A 23,605-nucleotide genomic window follows, 5' to 3' on the forward strand; every position below is an offset into this window, starting at 1 on the left:
GGAGAGCGATCTGTGGTCGATTTAGCGGATCTTCACTAGACTGGCTAAATCGACCTCTGGCGCATCGATCGCAGCATCGTCAATCCCCAGTAAGTTTAGACGTGCCCCCAGCAAACTAACAGGTGGTTCACCAGCTAGGGCAGCTGCTGGAGTAGCAAAAGTTAACAAAAGAATTCCAACAAAAAGGTCAGACAGTGGAAATTCTTAAAGTTTCCATTTAAAAATAATAAAAATCCCAAATAACCTCAATCTTTACTAACAGATTATGTGCTGTCAATTTGGGAAGGGTACACTGATCATACAAAAGAAGACACTGCTCTCAGTGAAAAGCTGAACCCCCCTTTGATATCAAGGTTGTTACCACACTTATATAATAATTATTTTCTCATATAGATTCTTAGATAACTAAATATTAGCCATATGAGTTATTTAATTTCTGTAGTTTTCCTTTAACTGAGAACTTCACTGCTTCACTGCTTTCGTCACGTTGTGCCACAACCTTAATTGCCATTCTTTTCTAGGATTCACCTTTTTGTTCTCTACACCATTCAAAAGGAATATAGATAATTTCCATCTAACATAAATTAAGTATTATTTTAATATGAGCTTCTGGTGGTGTTTTTTTAAAACAGTACTTAACAGCCTCATTCCTCATAAAAGTGCATAAGAGCTGACATGACAGACTACTCATAAAAATGTCAAGTGCCTTTAAGTCTGCATGATGTAATGTAACCTACAGAGTATGCCTTGCATTTGCAAGAAGAAGCTATAAAAGGTGAAATTCTCTGTGAAACATTTGAACGAACACACAAACATAGATGGGATTGTGTTGTGTATAATAAGCAACTGTAAGGCTGTAAATCCTGTGTGTAGCTATGGCTTTAGGTGTTTATCTAACAGAGCGTGCCACCCTATGAGCAATGCAGATGAGAGAATGGGAAAAGAAAAGATGAGCCCTTTGGGTACCGTCAGTCCAAACCTCTTATTTTTATGAAAGGTTCAAAAGCGTTTAGATTTAAAGAAGTGATTTTACCCAGTTATGATTTTCAATAAACATATTTATTAAGGAAAAAAATGTGCCCCCCACCACGGTGCCAGTTCTACTTTCACAGCATAGGAAAGGAAAACAATTACTGTGATAGCATTTATCAACAATTGCCTCCTTTTCAATTGTTTTCAATTGAACAAGCTCTTCAATTTTCACAGCGCTCAGTGGTGTCGTGATTTAATACAAAGTACCTTTCACTTCAGGAAACCTTAGTTCTAAACTGGCTTGTCACAAGTGACATGAATGTGTGGTCTCAGTTTAGTCTCCAGTGGACAAATGTCCTTTTAACTAAAACAACACACAGTTTGGTACAACTGGCAGTCTGCGCCCTTATTTCACTTCATTGTGGGTTGGTATTAGAACAGAGCTATCAGAAAAGACATTACATCATGCACCACATGCTGCTAGCCTGCAGTATAAGAGAAAGGTTGAAAATAACATGCATAGACTGGAAATTTTGTTATTTGTGTCATGGTGTCCTCTGGATGCACGCGCGCACACACACACACACTTCTCCAAACCAGTTCACAATCTTGTTCAGAGAAACCTGCAGAATCTGCTGCAGCAAAATTAAAAGGTTTATTGCGGTTGAGAATTGATTTCTATGCCTCCTATCCCCTGCTGAGGTGGGAGAGGTGATGTTCTATGTTACAACAATTTGTAACAGGCTCCAAGGAGCTATTGTGCAGCCAATGGACCACTGAAATGCCACAACACTCCAGCCACCCACCCTGGTCTCAGACATGTGTCACACTATGCCAGGGCTGGGCATGATGGCACAGGACTAGCTCTGCACCACCTGGAGTCCCTTACACCAAAAGAATCCTCATATAATGGTGCAGAGTAGCTTTATTGGGGTCAGGAATCTGGGCTCAAACCTACACTTCTGCTACCTCACCCTCAATAATTACAGGCCAAACCCATAGAATCATAGAATATCAGGGTTGGAAGGGACCTCAGGAGGTCATCTAGTCCAACCCCCTGCTCAAAGCAGGACCAAGCCCCAACTAAATCATCCCAGCCAGGGCTTTGTCAAGCCTGACCTTAAAAACTTCTAAGGAAGGAGATTCCACCACCTCCCTAGGTAACCCAGTGCTTCACCACCCTCCTAGTGAAAAAGTTTTTCCTGATATCCAGCCTAAACCTCCCCCAAATAGCACCACTGTACACACTAAAACTCTGCTGCTCTAGCAGATCCTGTTAGCGAGTGGCTGCAAGAGGCAGGACAAGGAGCATGTGCAGTAGTTCTATGTCCCGAACACTGAGAGAATAACAGTTCTTATGAAAAGATGGTTACCCCCTTAATAAAACAGCTGCCGATCCCCCAAAAGTCAAGGTTACCCTATTACTACATTAACTACCTATCTGCAAAGGGCAGCCCAACTGAAAAGAACTTCATCACTTTTGGTGGGAACACTGCAAAGTTTCACAGTCTAACATGTGGTTCTGAGGGCTGGGGAGGGAAGAACACAAGTCCTGTTTAGGCGACGAGTTGCAGATTGTAAATAGTGCACTGTACTAGTTACTCTTTTGCCTATAGAAGAAAAAATACTGCAGGTAGGGAGAGAAACGTTTATGTTCACGTTTACACTCAGTTACATGCAAGCTAAAAGTAAGTGCTCCAGAATTTTCAGTCACGTAGTACAGACACTGTAACTCCATGCTCACCCTAGGATTGTAAATTCAAACGTGGGTGAAGACACATGAAGGGTTGTGTTTGTGGGGGCACAAGATTCTTCCCTGTTGTCTTCTAAGTGGGCACTGGCAAACAATGGAGCGTAAAAAAGAAAAATTGCAAACGTGTGGTCACTTTCTGATAGCTAATAACTTGATCCCGGAGATAAAGTAGGTAATTGTCAGCCAACACAAGCACAAGGGACTCCATGTACCAGATCACAGGAGTCACTTATGCGCCAAAAGGACTGTTGGTAGTATTATACATAAAGCACACAAAACTTCACTGTGAAGAGGATAGGGTTGCTACATACACTGCATACCTGACATTAGCCCACAAAAGCAAGGATATGAGAAGTTAAGCCACTTGGCAATATATACCCTCTCCTCCTTTATCTACAGGCATGTGTCTTAACATTATCACAACTACCATACACCACAACCTGAACTCTTCCCCCTTCAACCGTCTCTTCTCCATACACCCATTCACCAAATTACCCTCACCTAACACAATTAGCTATGGCGGTTTGGTGTAGTGCTGTGTTGTGCTGGGAGAGTATGGTATAGTTTGGTAAAAAGGAGTGATGAAAGGCTGGTATCCCTAGGGAATTAAGCAAAGGTTATGGGGTGCAGTACTAGGTTGTACTGCCTCACCACTGGGGGAATCCTCAGCTGCTGCCCAGTTAAGGAAGCTTGATAGCTCCTTTGTACCAATGAAGCAGTAAAAAGGAACAGTTATTGGTGACTAAGGCCATGTCTGCAATAGGGCCTTAGGGCAGATGCTTCCTACATCAGTGGAGGGGTTTTTCCATCAGTGTAGATAATCCACCTCTCCGAGAGGTGGTAGCTAGGTCAACCAAAGAATTCTTCCATTGGCCTAGCTATATCTACACCAGGGTTAGGTCAACCTAACTTACAACACTCAGGACACAAAATTTTTCACAGCCCTAAGCACAGGTGCTGGAACTATGGGTGCTGCTGCTGCACCCTGTGGACTGAAGTGGTTTCCATGATCTACAGGGTTTACAGCTTGATTCAATTGCCCTCAGCACCCCCACTAGACAAATTACTCCAGGGCCGCTGGCCCTAAGCAACGTAGCTAGGTTGATCTAATTTTTAAGTGTAGACCAGGCCTAAGACCTGGCCCATAGAATACAGCACAAGTACAGCCACTTCTGAGAGTAAAGCTCTGTGTTCTCTCCCAGTGAAATACAATGCTATCGCTAGAAAGAAAAGGAGGACTTGTGGCACCTCAGAGACTAACCAATTTATTTGAGCATAAGCTTTCGTGAGCTACAGCCGATGAAGTGAGCTGTAGCTCACCAAAGCTTATGCACAAATAAATTGGTTAGTCTCTAAGGTGCCACAAGTCCTCCTTTTCTTTTTGCGAATACAGACTAACACGGCTGTTACTCTGAAACCATCGCTAGAAAGGGATCTCTCTTAAAACCTGTGCATGTAAAAACGCAGAACTGGCGGTTTATTACCTAAAGGATAAAACAGTAACTTTTTCCATGCAGCCTAACTGTATGTATTTTCAATATGATCGCATCTTTGTGGGTAAGACATAAGGTTTATTTTATTTCAAGAGGCAGAGGGATAAACATGTGCAATGGGGAGAATAAAAAATCTGAAACAGGGCTCTGTATTCACAGTGAATCATAGCGGCGCAAAAGAAATAAAATACAAACTACTCATAGAACAGATGCTTCTTTGAGCCCCAAACCCCTCAAACATCTGGAAATTAAAACAGGAGGGGACACTGCAGGGTTATACTGAAGGAAGATGACAGGTCTGAACTGCCTGGATGGCAACTCTTAGGTCAACTGTTGATGGATTAGCTGGCAAAGTTATTTTTAAACAACTTTCCCATTAAAAAGGTAGACTGGGTTTCAGTTTGTTGATCTGGCTGATAAAGGACCATCTGTGACAGCCAGAAATCTAAGGAAAGGTTAAGTTTTCAAACCTTTGCAGCCAAAAGGTGGCTTTCACCCACATGAACACCACCAGCCACAATGAAGGTACAGTCTGAGAACCACCAACACCCAGACATCACAGCATGGGAGGGGCTGTTATGGATGCCAAACATGGTGCTGGTGCAGTTAATTCTTCTTTCACTACAACTTCTATGACTGAGAATATCAGACCAAACAGGCAGTTAAAAAGTGTAATATGTTATTTTGTTTGACAAGATCCCTTAGCTGCATAGCATAAGTGCCAGCCAGCACTCAGACGCATTATCCTATTTCATATTTATATACTGTTACAAAACACAACAGAGTACCTAGAAGCGTTTTAAGAGCTGTATGGCCCCCCCCAAAGGAGGGGGCAGCCTTTGATCCATAAAAGCTTTGTCCCTCTCTTTGCAAGACACCTCAACTAAATCAGGAACTCAGTCAGTTCTTAAAATAGGCTGCTTTTAAGAGCTGTTTCTGAGGATTGTTTTTAAAATCACAATACTTACTTTATAACCATTTAACACTCCCATTGTTTTCACTGTTATCACAGTCATTAGTTCAAAAGGCAGCAGGGCAGCTAAAAGAATGTTAGTTGCACAACATGATTTATGCATCAGTCACATATGGCAGCTGGACTAGAGGCTTTCATTTCATCTCTTCTTCCTTCAAGTGCTAGGTATTATTTACTGTTTGAACAGTTTATTCCCCTTTACACATACACACACACAAGCACAGGTCCAGCCTCTGACCTATTAGTACCTGCACAACGTTGCTGCCGGCAAACGTGGCTCGTTTCCATATTCGCCCTCCGGTCAAAGCCTCATTTAACAGCTGAGCCAATTTCCGCTCCATCCCAGCCTGAAACACTTCCTCCTGAATTCGCTGGTTGACAACACCCAAGAGAACTACATTAAAAAAAAAAATCAACCCAAGAACAAACAAATTAGTAAGAAGCATTAGTGTCTTTTATGCAACTTCAATTGCAGGCCTTGAATCATTCTCTAGAGCCCTCTGCTGGCATAGCATTGAAATATTCATACAGGAATCCCTCCCAGCTCAGCGGGAGATTGCAAGTTGCAATGCAAGACCTTGGAAGAAGGGGTATTAAAAGAAAAAACCGCTGAGGTGATTCCTGGAACTTCACAGGGGCTAGACTGGTCCAGAACAAATGCAGTCATGGGACAGCCCTGCCTCCAAAAAAGCTAAATATATGAAAAATATATATAATGATATATATCAAAACACAAGCAGCAGAGAGTAAAGAATTCAAAAAGTTATAACCAATTCCGATTTACCTGCTTTCAATGTTAACCATACTTTGAGTTCACCAGTCACAGAGTCAGGGGTAGGCAGGGATAGGGGATATAAACAGGAAGATAAAAATAGGACAGAAATAGCAGAACAGGTAGGAAACAGAAAGGAGAAGAGTGTATCGTCACCTGTTTCAGACAGCCCCGAGCCTAAGCCTATGAGAGCAGTGGTGCACAGAAACTGGTTAGCACGAGTGGCTTGGACAACCCAGGAGGCAAGTGCTGTAGACACTCCAACCATTAGAGCCACCACGGCAGTTCAGTTAAAGGGGTTACACTAATCATCGTCATTAATGCATACCACATTTAGCAATTCCATCAGTAGTTACTGGGCACAGAAGCCCTTTTTTGGTTCAGACAGGTTCTAACCTCTATGGGGCCATGCACTCCCCTGAAAGGAACCCACAGGTTCTAAAGTCTTTAGGGCTTGTCCATGCTGGGCAGCTGCCTTTCTACTTTGGACCTCACCCTTTTGAATCTGGTCTCCAGCAGGCTGGAATTCCAAGCCCGCACCTGCTACAGTCCTTTAGCTGAGACTTCCTTCCCCAGGCCCCGAACCGCCACTGTGGCAGCCTCTAGCCATAACTGTGTTCCCCAGAGACTTCCTCGCAGCATTCCCATTTCAGGCTGCTTTTCCTTGGCCTTTTCTTACTGAACACCCCCATCCCCTGATCTCACATACACAAAGATGCGAGGTTCCTTAACTCAGCCTCCCCTCTGCCCCCTCCTCCTGCTCTTTTCTCAGCATCTCCTCTCTTTCTGCCTCTCTACAGGAAAGCTCCTTTCTTGGTGTGGGCCACATTCCAGGAGCATCTCTTGCTCCCTTCAGGGTCAGAGGAACCACTGCTTCACTCTCCCACTTTCTAAGATGGCTTCCATCACTTGTTCCACCCCCATGATTTGACTGACTAATGGAAACTGACTCAGCCACATAAAAGAGTGTTAGTTTTTGATCAGTCCCAAAGCTGGAGCAGCTCTTTCACTGGCTGGTGAAACAGTAATAGCCTGGCCCTTTAGCGGTCCATGAATGTATAGAAAAGCAGCTGACTCTGTGACTAGCACTACCCTAGTGTACTTCTCAATCACAGGTGCATGGAAAAGAATTTACCTGCTTGTGAAATTTCTATCATAGGAGGATGCTGGACTGACACTCTCAGCAACAGAAATTAATTTATCAAAAATATCCTTCACAACAGAGCTGGTTGAAACATTTTTTGGATGAAAATTTTCATACAAAATTTTCATTTTGGTCAAATTTTAGTTTTTTCTTGGTTGAAAAAATGGATCAAAAGCTCAGAAGAGTCTGACCAAAAAATTCAGTTTTCAGAAAAGTTTATATATTTTTGGCTAAAATTCTCATTTTTTAATTTGGTTTTCAGTACAAATGTTTGTGTTTCAGTTTTGAATTCTTTTTAAGCCTAAATGATTTTCAAATGCTTTTTTTTTTTTTAAGCTTTTTGTTCTAGTTTCTCCATTGGGGGAAAAAAAAAGTCATAGGAAGTTTTAGATACTCTCTCCCCCTCGCCCGCCAAAAAGAAATTTTCCACACAAAATAAGTGGTATCTTTCAACTGGCTCTAATCACAAATGAAGTATCTCAGAATTAAACAGCAATATAAATGATCAGTGATCAAGAACAATTAAATGCAGGAAACTTGACAATATAATTTTTTCACCTTCTTTTAAATTCATATAGATTGAGAATTACAAATAATAGCAGCAAGTGTATTCCACACCAGAAGGACATAGTTACAGAAAGCACTAACTTTCACTGTTTTATGATTATATTCAGGGCAAATTAGGTCAGCTGACTTGGATGAGAGCAATTTGCAGGAAATTAATTTGGGGGGAAAAACAAAATAGGATGGAGCTGCATCATTACAGTCCCTAAAACGGTTTAAATTGTATGGCATCTATTTGTATTCTGTTGCATAGCCGTGTGTGCTTTGGTGAAAGGTGCCATGAATAAATCAAGTGTTAAAAGTTTAAAAAAAAAACATAGCTTAAAAAAAATAAAATAAAGCAATGTCCAACTTAAATGGCAGTTAGTGTATACAGCACCCTCTGCACACCGGAGCTGTGTTACTGCACTTTGAATAAACTGCATTCTAAATATAAAACAATTTTTGAGCCAATAAACAAGGAATTGCAATAGTTCATTCTACACAAGTGCATTTCCCAGCAGTTCCAGGTTATTCATTCTTTTGCTTTGGAGTTTATTCAGACCTAAATATAGTTATTACCTCAAACCGTAAGCAATCTCAAAAGTTATTAATGTGTTATCTAGGACCCGGCTAACAAAAATGGTCTCACAGCTATCTACCCTTATATAGTCTACATACCTGTTCTCACCCAAGAAGATTTCATCAATTGAGACACATTGAGTTGAGGGTAATGAAAGGCTGGGGGGAAAAAACATCTGTAAGAACTGTATACTCAACAGCACAAAAACAAGAAAAGAGGCTGTTTCATAATTCACATTAAGTCAGTGAACATCTTATTTGCTGATATAACTCTTAGTGCTATACATAAGTGACAGAAAGACATTGCTCTTGATATATATTTTCTGGTTCATACGTCTGAACGTAAAGCATCTGACTAAAGTGGTCAGATTAATTACCTGAAATATTTAACATACCACCCCGACAGCTTTGCTTCTAGAAATATTAAGCAAAGCCTGTTTGGCTAATTTGTCTTTAATGTAAGATGAGATTTTTGTTTGCTAAGATCAGGCTGTACACTGGATGACCCTAGGTCAGGGTTTCTCAAACTTCATTGCACTGCAACCCCCTTCTGACAACAAAAACTATTACATGACCCTGGGAAGAGGGCCTGAAGCCTGAGCCCCACCACCCTGTACGGTGGGGGGGTCAAAGCCAAGGCCCTGCCACCCTGGGGAGGGGCCAAAGCTTGAGGGCTTCGCTCTGGGCTGGGAGGTTGTAACCTGAGCCCTGCCGCCTGGGGCTGAAGCCAAAGCCTGACCCCTGCCACCCAAGGATGAAGAAGCCCTTGGGCTTCAGCTTCAGCCCTTGGTGGTGGGGCTTGGACTTTGGCTTCAGCCCTGGCCTCAAGAAGTCTAACACCAGCCCTGGCAACCCCATTAAAATGGGGTCGGGACCCACTGTTTGAGAACCGCCACTCTAGGTGAGTCATTCATGGCTTTTTGAGGAAGAAAGCATCTAATTCTTTGTGACTGCAACTAGGTAGAAAAGTTAAGACTTAAGTATAAAAGAGAAAATTGAATGTACCTATTTTGTATTCCAAGCCATAATAAAATAAAATATGCATTAACCATTGTGAAGCTCAAACTGGATTTATGAAAATCATAAATGAATTCCATGACAAATCCCATGGCATTATGGTTTTATTTTGTTCAATAGCCCAAGTTTTGTCAAAATGACCAGCCTCCTGGAAACGCTAAGCTTCAGAGGTAAAATCCAGGCCTCACTGAAGTTAATGAAAAAACTCCCATCAATGCCTGTGGGACCAGGATTTCACCCCAGATTCCCACTGGAGCAAAGTAAAGAGGCACTGATGAATAGATAAAGACAGAGGCTGGGACTAGTTTTCCTGAAAAGAGATTGAAACTTCATGAAAGGAATGGGGGTGGGGGTGGGGGGAGAAGGCATAGTTTTGTCAAAGTTTTCCCTGAATCATCCAAAGTTCTTAAAGTGCTTAACAAAGATAACTTGTTTAAAACACATTTTAAGGATGGGGAGAGTGAGGCACACAAAATTAAACTGACTTGGCCTAAGGTCACAAGGCGAGTCAAAACCAAAAATCAAGGTACCCTGACTTCCAGTTCTGTGTTTTAACCACTACACTATAATTAGTTCAACTGCTGCTATTGTAGGCACTCAAAGAAACAAAAAAATTATTAACGTTCTAATTTACTCAGTGTGTCTTATTGGCAAGCTACCTAGCTAAGGCCTCTCCCTCTGTGTATAAGGTTGTTCACATAAATATGTTATCTTCCAGAATCTGCTGATTTTTACTATTAAAACCCTGATCACTCTTTTCTCCCCTAATGCAAAAGCAGAAGGGCCTCCAGATATATAGAACCTTTTCTTTAAAGCTCGGGTTTTTGACACCGCACTTTCCTTCTGTACAGTGAAGGAATTTACTCTTTATTCTCTTCTTGTTTAAATTAAATGCCACTGTGCCCAAAAACTGACTTCCAATTCAACATTTTCTGATACCCTTATTCCAGTTTAGTAGCACCCTGCTTCACGGATCGTGCTATTGAGACTTCAATAGGGCCACTACTGTGAAATACAGGAGTGGCCCATGTGCATAAGGGTATCAGAATATGGCCATTTATGTATTTGAATTAAGTATTACATAACAAATGTCGAAAAATGCCACTTACAATGTACAAACAGCAAGCACCCCGCTTTTTACATTTCTGTATTATATAACAATATATATTGCTGCAGGGTTCTTCTAAACCAAAGGATGAGAGGGTCTGGCTCAGTATAGCTAGAAGGCTGGAGATTGAGGTAAATAAGTGCCTTACCATAGGAAACCAATCTAAAAATATCATCCCGCAAAAAAAATATGTGTAAACTGCAGCTGCACTGGTGTTTTCCAAAGCCCAGGAAAAGCAAGATCACAAGATAATTAACCATCTGCCAATGGCAATAAAATTTCGAACTGTTAAGAGTGTTTAATTACTTTCTTTTTTTTAAACAAGGTAACAGTTGTGCTTTGACACTCAATATGATATACCCTTTTTTTCTAATTAGTGCTTGAAAATGATTTAATGTATGCAAATTCCTGTATGCCTAACAAACCTCATACAGAACTAGAAACTTAAAAAAAAAAATCCTTGAGCATCTGATCTTGATGGTACAATGGGAGAAGTGCTCTAATCTTTCAGCCATGCAGTCCTGGGCTGAAAACCTGGTAAAGAGTGCAGGAAAGTATTGGGAATATGTACACGGTACAGCTGAGCTCTGTCCAACTCGCCGCTATGTTTCATGCTCAGAAGGAGTTCCACGTTGATAATGTTCCCATTGCTACGAAGCCTTTGTAGATGCCACTTGGTTTTTTTTGGCATGATCTAGGTAATGAATTGTAAAATGCAAAAACAGAATATAGTACACTTAAGTGCAATGAAATATGGGCTGGTATTTAAATGCACCTGACACCCATAAGGAGTACTGAATAACCCAAATGTAATTTCTGTTCTTTGTACACACTCCCTCCCTCATACCAGAGGCTCTGTGTGCAACCTTTTCTCCATACTATGGTCTCCCAATCTCCCCCTCTCAGGGCTTTGTGTGCACCTCCATTCACCCTTTCCCCTCTCTAGTCAGCACTGGATTCTACTGTTCTAATTAAAAATTGTATTTCTTTTAGAATCCAATAACCATCATGATTTTAATGGTTTCCTACAGGAGATTTGTTTAAGAGCTCCAGAAAAACTTTGTTCCATTGCCTTTTCACTTTCCTTCAGTTTTTAATGATACTTTGTATTGATTAGCAACATGTTACTGAACAAGAAATGTCTCAGGTTAGAAACCATGATTTGGGGAACATTTACATAGAAAGAACTGAAGTCATAAACCACACGTTATATAGACTATTTTTAAACTATTCCTAAAACGATTCTTCACTCTTTAACCGCTCCCTTAAGCCATCCAATAGAGTGATCTGTCTCCAAACAAAATAAATCGCCCAATATATGGGGTTCTGGAAGTTATCAGCCATGCTCTTTATGAAAATAGTTAGGCAGAGAAACCAATAGTCTTATGAAAACGTCCACCGTTCTGCAGAAATGTGGAGGATTCAATAATCAAAAATGGACGAAATGTGGAGAATTCAAAGAAGTGACCTGACACATCTCATTGATTCATATTACTGCACCACTGGGCTATTTATCAGGAGTCCAGTAAGTTTATAAACCAGAACTGAACTGGAAAGGGGAAATTAAAAACAGTTCTTTAATCAAAACAGGCTTTTCTTGAACTTTTTTGTACCGGGGAGGAGGGGTTGGAATAATCGACTCACTTGAATTCAAAAGCCAATCTGTTCACTGAAACCTACCAGCCATGAAGACCACATGTTGTTTCATCTGGTACTGTATTGTATCATATTGTCCTGTACCTTTTCATGCAGCTAAGCCTGCACTCTCTTTGGAACACGAAGCCTTTCATTTGACACAGTGTATCTTTTACAGAACATACAGCACTATCAGTGTTGCCCACTTTCATGATTTTATGGCAAATCCTGTGATATTTGTTGTTCAGAGTCCCAGCTGCTGGAATCATGCGAATGCATAAGAATCTCAGTGCTCGCACTCAAAACAGGAAGTATATTTCTGCAGAATAAAGCGATCCCTAAAGGTTCAGAAGCCACAAAGCAAAGAAAAAGAGCCCAGAGTTTATTATTTTAAAAAGAAACTCATGATTTTTGGAGGGGGTGGGGTGGGGGGTTGATTCATGATTTTTGGATGCCTTGGGACTGGCAACAGAGCACTATGATAATGATAACACTATAATTGTCTTCGTAGCAGTCCACCATGCTCAAGATCCTTGTCAGTCCAGATTATAAAACATACTCTTATTAATTATTTGTATTGCAGTAGCACCCTAGAAAGCCTTGATTAGGTTGTAGTAAAATCTCTGCCTGAATCAGCTTCTAATCTGAGAAACTAAATGTAAACACATGAGCAAGGGAAAAACAAATGGACAGATGGGAGGGGAGATGAAATAACAGACAGGATATTTTAGTAGAGATAAGATGTTAAAATTGCCTAGCACTCTTTAGTACCTTGAAAGAAAAGAGAAAAAAAGAAAAAAGCTGGCAGCTCCCACCCTTGGCCATTCCCACTGCCATTATTCTTGCACAGACCCCTCCACTGTGCAACAGGTACCTTTATTAAAAATAAGAAAGTTACAAAATATCCCGAAGTACCTTACAACCAAACCATGTACTGCATTAGGACTATCCCGCAAGCGTTCGGATTCTGTTTAAGCTTTATGAACAGTCTCCAGTAAAAGGTTTTTATACAGAAGATGATCTAAAATAGACAAAGACTGGGCATAACAAATTTCTTTTTCCAGACACAGTTACTAATATTCAGGCTGTCAAAAGTTTCATTTAATCACGCCCAACAGTTTGAGTTATAATATAAGATTAGCTTTTCCTTAGTTTGAACCAACATCAACTTGCTTGTAACTAAACTCACCTGGAATTTGCAAATCAATCCTTTACTTGCACACTATTTTAAACACATTTATACATAAAAAAAACATATACACAGACAAGACTGATTGAAAAAAAAACACTGGGAAAAATCTTTGGAATGCATTAAACCACTCTTCATAGTGTAATACTGAAAGTGGTGGGCCAAATAACTAAGAAGCAAATGGCACAGAAAAGTATGCTAGGCAATATGAGAAACTGAGATGTAAATGCACTTTCCAGAATTAATGAAAAGCTAAATACCCATCAATTTTGCAGCAAAGATGAAGGATTTTGTATAATTTGCCGAATGCATAAGCCGTTTTCTGACAAGGGCGGACCTCTTACAAGAAGGGATATCCCGGGTCAGACCAATAGTCCATCTAGCCCAGTATCCCGTCTTCTGACAGTGGCCATTAGTAGGTGTTTCAGAAGGAATGAACAGAAGAGGCAATCATCAAGGGATCCATCCCCTGTCACTCATTCCCAGCTTCTGGCAAACAGAGGCTAGGGACACTTCAAAGCTGGGTTTTGCTTCCCTGCCCATCCTGGCTAATAGCCATTGATGGACCTATCCTCCATGAACGTATCTAGTTCTTTTTTGAACCCTGTTATAGTCCTGGCCTTCACAACATCCTCCAGCAAAGAGTTCCAGTGTGAAGAAATATTTTCTTTTAAACCTGCTGCCTATTCATTTCATTTGGTGACCCCTAGTTCTTGTGTTATGCGAAGGAGTAAATAACACTTCCTTATTTACTTTCCCCACATCAGTTATGATTTTATAGACCTCTATCATATCCCCCCCCTTAGCCATCTCCTTTCCAAGCTGGAAACTCCTGTATAAGGAGAGATTAATAAGACTAGAAGCTGTTCCATACCCCTAATCATTTTTCTTGCCCTTTTCTGTACCTTTTCCAGTTCCTATACATTTTTTTGGAGACGGGGCAACCACATCTGCACGCAGTATTCAAGATGCGGACGTACCATGGATTTATCTAGAGGCAATATGACATTTTCTATCCTATTATCTATCCCTTTCTCAATTATTCCCAACATTTGGTTCACTGTTTTGACTGCTGCTGTACATTGAGTGGACGTTTTCAAAGAACTATCCACAATGACTCCAAGATCTCTTTCTTGAGTGGTACCTGCTAATTTAGACCCCATCATTTTATATGTATAGTTGGGATTATGTTTTCCAATGTGCATTACTTTGCATTTATCAACATTGTATTTCATCTGCCATTTTGTTGCCCAGTCACCCAGTGTTGTGAGATCCCTTTGTAACTCTTCACAGTCTGCTTTGGACTTAACTATCTTGAGCAGTTTTGTTTCATCTGCAGATTTTGCCACCTCATTATTTCCCATTCTTCCAAATAATTTATGAATATCTTGAACAGTACTGCTCCCAGTGCAGACCCCTGGGGGACACCACTGTTTACCTCTCTCCATTCTGAAAATGGACTATTGACTTCTACCCTTTGTTTCCTGTCTTTCAATCAGTAACTGATCCATGAGAGGACCTTCCCTCTTATCCCATGACAGCTTACTTTGCTTAAGAGCCTGTGGTGAAGGACCTTGTCAAAGGCTTTCTGAAAGTCCAAGTACACTACGTGCACTGGATCACCCTTGTCCACATGCTTGTTGACTCCCTCTAAGAATTCTAGTAGATTGGTGAGGCACAATTTCTCTTTACAAAAACTATGTTGACGCTTCCCTGATATACCATGTTCATCTATGTGTCTGATAATTCTGTTCTTTGCTATAGTTTCAACCAATTTGCCTGGTATTGGAGTTAGACTTACTGGCCTGAAATTGCCAGGTTTGACTCTAGAGACTTTTTAAAAAAATTTCTATCCACCAGTCATCTGATACAGAGGCAGATTTAAGCAATACATTACATACCACAGTTAGCAGTTCTGCAATTTCATATTTGAGTTCCTTCAGAACTCTTGGGTGAATACCATCTGGTCCTGGTGACTTACTACTGTTTAATTTATCAGTGTGTTGTTTCAAAAACTCCTCTAATGACACCTCAATCCCAGGACAATTCCCTCAGGTATGTCACCTAAACAGAACGGCTCAGGTTTGGGAAGCTCCCTCAAATCCTCAGCCGTGAAGACCAATGCAATGCAATCCCTCCCCTAAGGGATATCTCATAGAAACTTAGTTTCTATGCAACGGCCTTATCATCCTTGAATTATCCTTTAGCATCTCCATTACCTAGTGGCCCCACTGGTTGTTTAGCAGGCTTCCTGCTTCTGAAGTATTTAAAAATTTTTTTGCTGTTACTTTTTGAGCCTTTGGCTAGCTATTCTTTAACTTTTTTTTGGCCTTCCAAATTATATTTTTACACTTCACTGGCCAGAGTTCATTCTCCTTTCTAACTTCCACTTTTTAAAGGATGCCTTTTTGTCTCTCACTGCTTCGTTTACTTTGTTGTTTAGCCACAGTGGCACTTTTTTGATCCTCTTACTATGTTTTTTTAATTCAGGGTAAACATTTAAATTGAGCCTCTATTATGGTGTCGTTAAAAAGTTTCCATGCTGCTTGCAGGGATTTCACTTTTGGCACTGTACCTTTTAATTTCTGTTTAACTAACTTCCTCATTTTAGTATAGTCTCCTTTTCTGAAATTAAATGTTACTGTGGTAGGCTGCTTTGGTTTCCCCCCTGACAGGGATGTTAAATTTTATTGTGTTATGGTCACTAATATCAAGCAGTTCAGCTATATTCACCTCTTGGATTAGATCCTGTGCTCCACTCAGGACTAAATCAAGAATTGCCTCTCCTCTTTTGGGTTCCAGGACTAGCTGCTGTAAGTAGCAGTCATTTAAGGTGTCAGGAAACTATCTCTGCATCCCATCCTGAGGTGACATGTACCTAGTCAATATGGGGATAGCTGAAATCCCCCAATATTATTGAATTTTTTATTTTTAAAACCTCTCTAATCTCCCTGAGCATTTCACAGTCACTATCACCATCCCTGTCAGGTGGTTGGTAATAGATCCCTACTGCTATATTCTTATTATTCAAGCATGGAATTACTATCCATCAAGATTCTATGGTACTGTTTAGTTCATTTAAGATTTTTACTTCATTTGACTCTACGCTTACTTTCACATATAGTGCCACTCCCCAACCAGGACAGCCTGTTCTGTCCTTCTGATATATTTTGTACTCTGGTATTAGCGTGTCCCATTGATTATTCTCATTCCACCAAGTTTCTGTGTAGCCTATTATATCAACATCCTCATTTATCAAGGCACTCAAGTTCACCCATCTTCATGTTTACACTTCTAGCATTTGTATATAAGTACTTTAAAAACTGTCACTTTTTAACTGTCTGCCATTACATGATGTAATTGAATGGGACTCTTTTTCATTTAACTGTTTCTCATCAGATCCTACCTGTATTTTATCATCTTCCATCCTCTCCTCCTTACTAGGGTATAGAGAATCTCCATTAATAGATCCTCCCCTAAGGGATATCTCTGTCCACACCACGTGCTCTTCTGCACCTGTCAGCTTTCCCCCTTAGTTTAAAAACTGCTCTACGACCTTTTTAATTTTATGTGCCAGCAATCCGGTTCCATTTTGGTTTAGGTGGAGCCCATCCTTCCTGTATAGGCTCCCCCTTTCCCAAAAGGTTTCTCAGTTCCTAATAAATCTAAACCCCTCCTCCCGGCCCCATCATCTCATCCAAGCACTGAGACCCTGCAGTTCTGCCTGACTGGCCCTGCATGTGGAACTGGAAGCATTTCAGAGAATGTTACCATCGAGATCCTGGACTACAATCTCTTACCTAGCAGCCAAATTTGGCCTCCAGGACATCTCTCCTATCCTTCCCTATGCCACTGGTACCCACATGTAGCACGACCACCGGCTCCTCCCCTGCACTACACAAAAGTCTATCTTGAGAGATCCGCAACCTTCGCACCAGGCAGGCAAGTCACCATGCAGGTGTCTCAGTCATCGTAAACCCAGCTATCCGTTTCTAATGATCAAATCCCCCAATACTATTACCTGTCTCTTCCTAATAACTGGAGTTCCCTCCCCCAAAGAGGTATCCTTAGTGCGAGAGGATACCATGACATCATCTGGAAGGAGAGTCCCAACTATGGGATAGTTTCCCTCTGCTCCAGTTTGATGTTTTCCTTCCCTGAGACTTTCATCCTCCACAACAGTACAGAGGCTGTCTGACCAGGGATAGGACCATTCTACTGTGTCCCAGAAAGTCTCATTTATGTACCTCTCTATCTCCCTTATCTCCTCCAGTTCAGCCACTCTAATCTCCAAAGCCCGTACAAGGTCTCTGAGGGCCAGGAGCTCCTTGCACCGAATGCACACAAATGACACCCACCCATAAGACAGGTAATCCTCCATGGCAGATATACAGGTCAGATATAGAGCAATCACTTTGTGAAAAGTGTTCACCCACAGGTGATACGGTGTTTTTGTCTTATCATTTTTCTGAGAGAGTTCATTCAAGAGTATAGCGACTGCCTTGTTTAGTGGGTTTAAGATCTTTAGATCTGACTTCCTGCAAGTATATGACTGCTCTGCTGATCAAGTGAAATGCATGAAAGCAGAAAGACTTGGTCCCCATTACCAGAATGCAGTGTAAAAGGCAACAGGAGTAGTTTTCCATCTTAACACCGCTTACAAACTCTTTAAGCATGATCTCAGTTTTAACAATTTAGAAATACTCTGCAAGTTATAGGACAAAAATTGGTCTTAACCTTTGATCAAACTATATTAACACTTCCAATTTGAAAACTTTATACAGGCAACTGGAAATTCTCTTAGGTATGTCTACACTGAAGTTAGACACCCACGGCTGACCAGAGCTAGCTGACTCAGGCTCGTGGGGCTCGGGCAAATGGATTGTTTAATTGTGGTGTAGACACCTGAGCTCTGGGACCCTCCCCACCTAGTAGGGTCCTAGAGGCCAGGCTCCAGCCCAATCCCGAGCATCTACACCACAATTAAACAGCCCCTTATCCTGTATCAGCTGACGTGAGCCAGCTGCAGATTTTTAACTGCAGTGTAGGCATACGGCTGAGGGAAATTGCTCAGAAATGCACGCAAGCTAGGTTTATTGTTGTACTTGCTAAGGGATCCACTGTAAGGCCCATAGCTGAGAAAGAATCAGAGGGCATCAGATTTGTGCAGGGTGAAAAGCCTTGGAGTCTCTTTGCTGACACAGCAGACTTGGAACATGGGACAGTTAATGATATCACCCAAAGAATAAAAACAGCTTTAGGAGACATGAGGATCAAATCAAAACCAGTTGCCCTGTTTGGATAGAACTGCGGTGAATATGAGCTGTTCAAATCCTGGACCGGCCAAGTTTAGACAAGATATTCCTCATGTTGCTGTGCACAGCATCACCCACATCCTTGATCCTCTTATATTCTGGACTCAAAGCTGATTATTTTAAAAAGTCTGAATTTATTTTTAAAGACATCTTCAAATTTGACTACTCCAGTCCCCAAAAGACACTGACAAATGCAACCCCTTATTGCGGCCTTTGAAGCAAATGTGCTATTCAGCAGTATACATCAAACACAGTGAATTGCTAGTTAGGTCAGATCACTAGTGATATAAAAATATCAATTGGCTGTCCCCTACTTGGAACACACTCCAGAAATGGAGTCAGGGGCTGATGCAGCTCAAGTTAGAGCCACTCTTAAAGAGCTCAAGATAGGCAAATTTGTGATCACATTGAATTTTATGATTTACTTAACACCGTGACTAAGTCTCTCTTCCTGTGCAAGAGGGGAAAAATCTCGATGTCTGAGCCTTTGCACAGGCTACAGAACTCAATGCTGGAATTCACAGCAATGGAAGGTATCTTGGCCCTTGTGTCACAAATCCTTAGGAACGGCAAATGTGCAGGGGTAAATTCTTCTGTGCTTGAGACAAAGCTGCAGAAAAATCTGATCTGAATGCTTGAATCTGCCATTGTATGTAGGGATACCAGATTTAACAGGTTAAAGCAATGATCATGCACATGGTTTTATTGTTCTGACTCTACACAGTGACCAAGTGAAAAAAAGAGAACAATCTTCTGGACCACTTTACACAGGTACTCAGTGAGGAAGAAATGGAGAATGTCCTATATCAATATTTCTCAACATTTCTGCTTTGGACTTAAAAAAATAAAATTGTGCACCTTAAGCACGGGGCTCAGAGCTTCAGCAGTCCTACCTGGGGCTCGGGGCTTCATCCCAAGCGGGGCTGAAACATGTAAATTAGCTTTGTGGGGCCCCAGGCAATTGCCCTGCTTCCTACCCCCTAATGCTGGCCCTGCTTGCGACCCACCCTAAAATTCTCCCACAACCCCCAGGTTCCCAGGTCAAGAAACACTGCCCTGCATCATTTGCATTATTATTTTTTATTTGAATTACAGTAGCACCTAGCAGCCCCAATCAGGAAGCAGTCCCATTGTGCTAGGCATTGTACACACACACGTACACACACAAAAGGTACATCTATACAGCAAAAAAGACTCGCAACAGGGAGTCTCAGAGCCCAGGGCAACTGACTTGGGTTCTAAAACTCTCTGTCACAGGGTATGTTTCTTGGGTAGACATACCCTATCAGACAGTCCCTGCCCCACAGAGCTGACAAGGCGGTCTTTAAAATTACACGTACATACCATAAAATCCAAAACAAAGGATAGCACACTTGGATGTTTTATAAGGTTTTTAACCACAAGGCACCGTGCCTTTCAGGATGTATTGCTCTAGGTAAAAAGAAAAGGAGTACTTGTGGCACCTTAGAGACTAACCAATTTATCTGAGCATAAGCTTTCGTGAGCTACAGCTCACTTCATCGGATGCATACTATGGAAAGTTTAGAAGATCTTATTATATACACACAAAGCATGAAAAAATACTTCCTCCCACCCCACTCTCCTGCTGGTAATAGCTTATCTAAAGTGATCACTCTCCTTACCATGTGTATGATAATCAAGTTGGGCCATTTCCAGCACAAATCCAGGTTCTCTCACCCCCTCCCCACCCCCCACAAACTCACTCTCCTGCTGGTAATAGCTTATCCAAAGTGACCACTCTCCTTACATTGTGTATGATAATCAAGGTGGGCCATTTCCAGCACAAATCCAGGGTTTAACAAGAACGTCTGGAGGGGGGGGGTGTAGGAAAAAACAAGGGGAAATAGGCTACCTCGCATAATGACTTTGTGGCTTAGTCATTATGCAAGGTAGCCTATTTCCCCTTGTTTTTTCCTCCCCCCCCCGACGTTCTTGTTAAACCCTGGATTTGTGCTGGAAATGGCCCACCTTGATTATCATACACAATGTAAGGAGAGTGGTCACTTTGGATAAGCTATTACCAGCAGGAGAGTGAGTTTGTGGCGGGGGAGGGGGTGAGAAAACCTGGATTTGTGCTGGAAATGGCCCAACTTGATTATCATACACATGGTAAGGAGAGTGATCACTTTAGATAAGCTATTACCAGCAGGAGAGTGGGGTGGGAGGAAGTATTTTTTCATGCTTTGTGTGTATATAATAAGATCTTCTAAACTTTCCATAGTATGCATCCGATGAAGTGAGCTGTAGCTCACGAAAGCTTATGCTCAGATAAATTGGTTAGTCTCTAAGGTGCCACAAGTACTCCTTTTCTTTTTGCGAATACAGACTAACACGGCTGTTACTCTGAAATCTGCTCTAGGTAGAAATTCTGTTCTCATTTCATTGTTCTGTAGCACTGAAGCAGCAGGACATGGGTTTTCAATAAAGAAATTAATCAAAACAAACCAGCCCACTAATATATTGTGAAGGATTTGATGCAAATACAAATGAATGGCCCAAGTACAGAAGCTTACCAGCCCCTATTCGCTACAAGCTTGACGCAGGGCCAGAAACAAAACATATTCATGGACACAGTGACAATGAGTATGTAACAGCAGACCGGACTGATGGAGAACTAATCTAGGATTATTCTGTATGATCAGATATAGTTTTCAAGCTAGAAAGACATAGTCCATAACATTACGTAGCTCAATTTGAAATAAATTATGACATTCTCTCTGTCCTTCCTGACAATCACAGACTTGTTGGGGTACTAGCATTTCAAAATTTGGGTTAAAAGGCATACAAAACTAAGAGCTATAGGACTAAGTGAGAGTAAATCATACTAAAACCAAGCAAATGAGTGAGGAGAAATGCCTTCAGACAATTAAGGAAGCAACAATTATTCACTTTAATTTATTTGAGAGATTGTCTCCTATTCTGGGCTGTGGTCTCAATCTCATTTTATTCTCTCACAAACAAAACAGAAGTCTTAGCTGCCTGTGGACAAGTGTTCTGATTCTGCCGCCTCCTCCTCCCCTCCCATTGCAAATTACAGATTGAACCAATACTAGAGTCAGTGATTAAGTTCAGCTACTGTTGCACAGGGACAGCTTATGTGATCAGAGGCACTGTTATACAGATTTGCATAGAAAGACCAAATTAGAAGCTATGGAAATTAACTAATGTTAACACTTACATAGAACATTACTATGAAACTGCAGAGAACACCACACAAAACCAATTTTCTGCCGCCTTAGTGATATGACGTACTCACGTTCAGCAATTTGCTGCACAGGAAAGCCCAAGTAGAAACTGAACTCCACCACAGACAGGTTCCTCAGCAGCTCACTGATTTCAGATCCATTCAAGAATCCATATGTATCCTGAATGGCAAAGACAATGTTCACAGGGCCCTGCCGAAATGCCACACGAGGCTTGCTCAGAGTTATATTCAGTATCTGAAAAGACAAAACTGGACAAGTCAGAAACAGCAAAAACACCAGCACTTCTGTTCCCTCCTTACCCCATTTTTTTTAATAATAATAATAATATAAAGTGGGATGCTTTACAAGAGAGCTGAGTAACATCCATTTCAGACTCATTCTGCCACACTGTCTCAGCAAGGACACTGTTTCCCTTCCAAGATTTATTCTTTAAACTGGGTTACAGTCCATGCTGATGAGAAAGGTGCTATCCAGAAAACGACTGAAGAAAACATCCAGAGAAAAGTCAAATGCAGAGTCAGCAAAACAAAAGCTATCAACAAAAGAAGCCTGTGTGGATACCTTACCTATCTGGAACAGATAGGAAAAGACCCCAAACATAAGGTAAATGAACACTGTGCAAAGAGAGCTGTCCTGTCAAAATCCACTATGCCCTGCACTTCCAGAGCCAAAGATGTGTGAAAACAAAGTGCAATCAGATCTCAAAATGTGCTTCCATAGGTCTTTCCCTGGAACTTCACCTAGCAGCTACGTTCACAAACAGATCACATGCATCAAAAGCAGACAGGCTAGTGTGTTTAAAGTTAATTTTGGTACGGGAAAAGTACAGGTATTACAAGCTGTTTCATAAAAGTTTTATTATGACATCTTATATTGCCATTTTTATTAACCCAAGTATTTCTATTTACTTAATATCTATATTGTATAATATTTTGCATATATTCTTCACTTTAAAGACATATACTTAAACACAAAGAAGTTATTTTATTTTTATGGTGATTAGATACTATTTACATTGTTTATGAGTTTATACAGCACAATTTTTATTGATTTTAGTTTTAGAACAAAGTTAGAATAAATAAACTTTCAGGAAAAAAAAGCAGCATGTCTTATTAATTAGATTTAGAGTTTATATCCAATGAGTTTTAAGCCCCTTTATTGAGTACAATATCGAATAAAGACTTCTCAATTTCCAAATCTAAAGCTCAGGTAATCGCTACTAAGGGCACATGGCACTGGTGGAAACACTAATGAACCGTGGAACCCAAAAACCTTAAAATCTATTAGTTATCCTCAGTATAAACCCACCATTAGATTACCCACTCAAAATGTGTGATGCAGAGTACGGTGAACTTCCTTTTTCTCAGTGCATGCTAGCATTCTTACCTTCACTGTGAAGTTGAAGATATCCTGGTGATGTTTTCTCACCTCCATGAATGCCATTGTCAGCCCTTTTTCAATGTGCTGGCTGAAGTTACAGAAGCCAGTATCAACGTTTTGAGGCACAAACTGAAGCACTGGAGGTAAAGGGTATGTGTTAGTCCCATTGAGTGCAGTGCAGTTATTTGCACTGAAGGGAGAGAGTGGGGAAGCAGTGAACCCTCTCCCTCCATAAATGAATCCGTTTTCCATTAAATCCCGACTGCACTCTTGGCAGCTGAAAGTCCAAACAGTGTAGCTCAAGAAATTAATTACGGCAGAAACTGTTCTGCATTGATGCAGAAGGTTTTCTTGTCAGTAAAATCTGATGTGACAATAAGGCTCACTTGCTGTCAAGAGATTCTGCAGCCAAAAAATAAAATAAAATCCACCTCCTATTACAGGCGACTGAAAGATTCCCAGCTATACACAAATTGTCTCTAATACTGAGTCAGTAGTCTGA

The 23,605-nt window shown here is 41.0% G+C and overlaps 1 protein-coding gene across 8 annotated transcripts in view; it reads right to left on the reverse strand.

Annotated features, from left to right (window-relative positions):
* The window catches only part of KIAA1549 (KIAA1549 ortholog), a 212,605-nt gene that overhangs the window by 70,290 nt on the left and 118,710 nt on the right, over positions 1-23,605 (reverse strand). For 7 of the 8 annotated variants that reach the window (XR_012156097.1, XM_073322886.1, XM_073322866.1 and 4 more), the window contains exons 5-8: positions 23,110-23,240; positions 21,774-21,957; positions 8,332-8,391; positions 5,440-5,585 (exon numbers count right to left, since the gene is read on the reverse strand). Coding sequence is in view for 7 of the 8 variants with exons in the window: in XM_073322886.1 (XP_073178987.1) it covers positions 5,440-5,585; positions 8,332-8,391; positions 21,774-21,957; positions 23,110-23,240 (521 nt within the window). In the remaining variant the exon portion in view is untranslated. The remainder of the gene's footprint in view (positions 1-5,439; positions 5,586-8,331; positions 8,392-21,773; positions 21,958-23,109; positions 23,241-23,605) is intronic. The other variant, XM_073322875.1, reaches the window with a different exon arrangement.

The sequence above is a fragment of the Lepidochelys kempii genome, chromosome 1 (genome assembly GCF_965140265.1).
Source record: "Lepidochelys kempii isolate rLepKem1 chromosome 1, rLepKem1.hap2, whole genome shotgun sequence".
Lineage (NCBI taxonomy): Eukaryota > Metazoa > Chordata > Testudines > Cheloniidae > Lepidochelys > Lepidochelys kempii.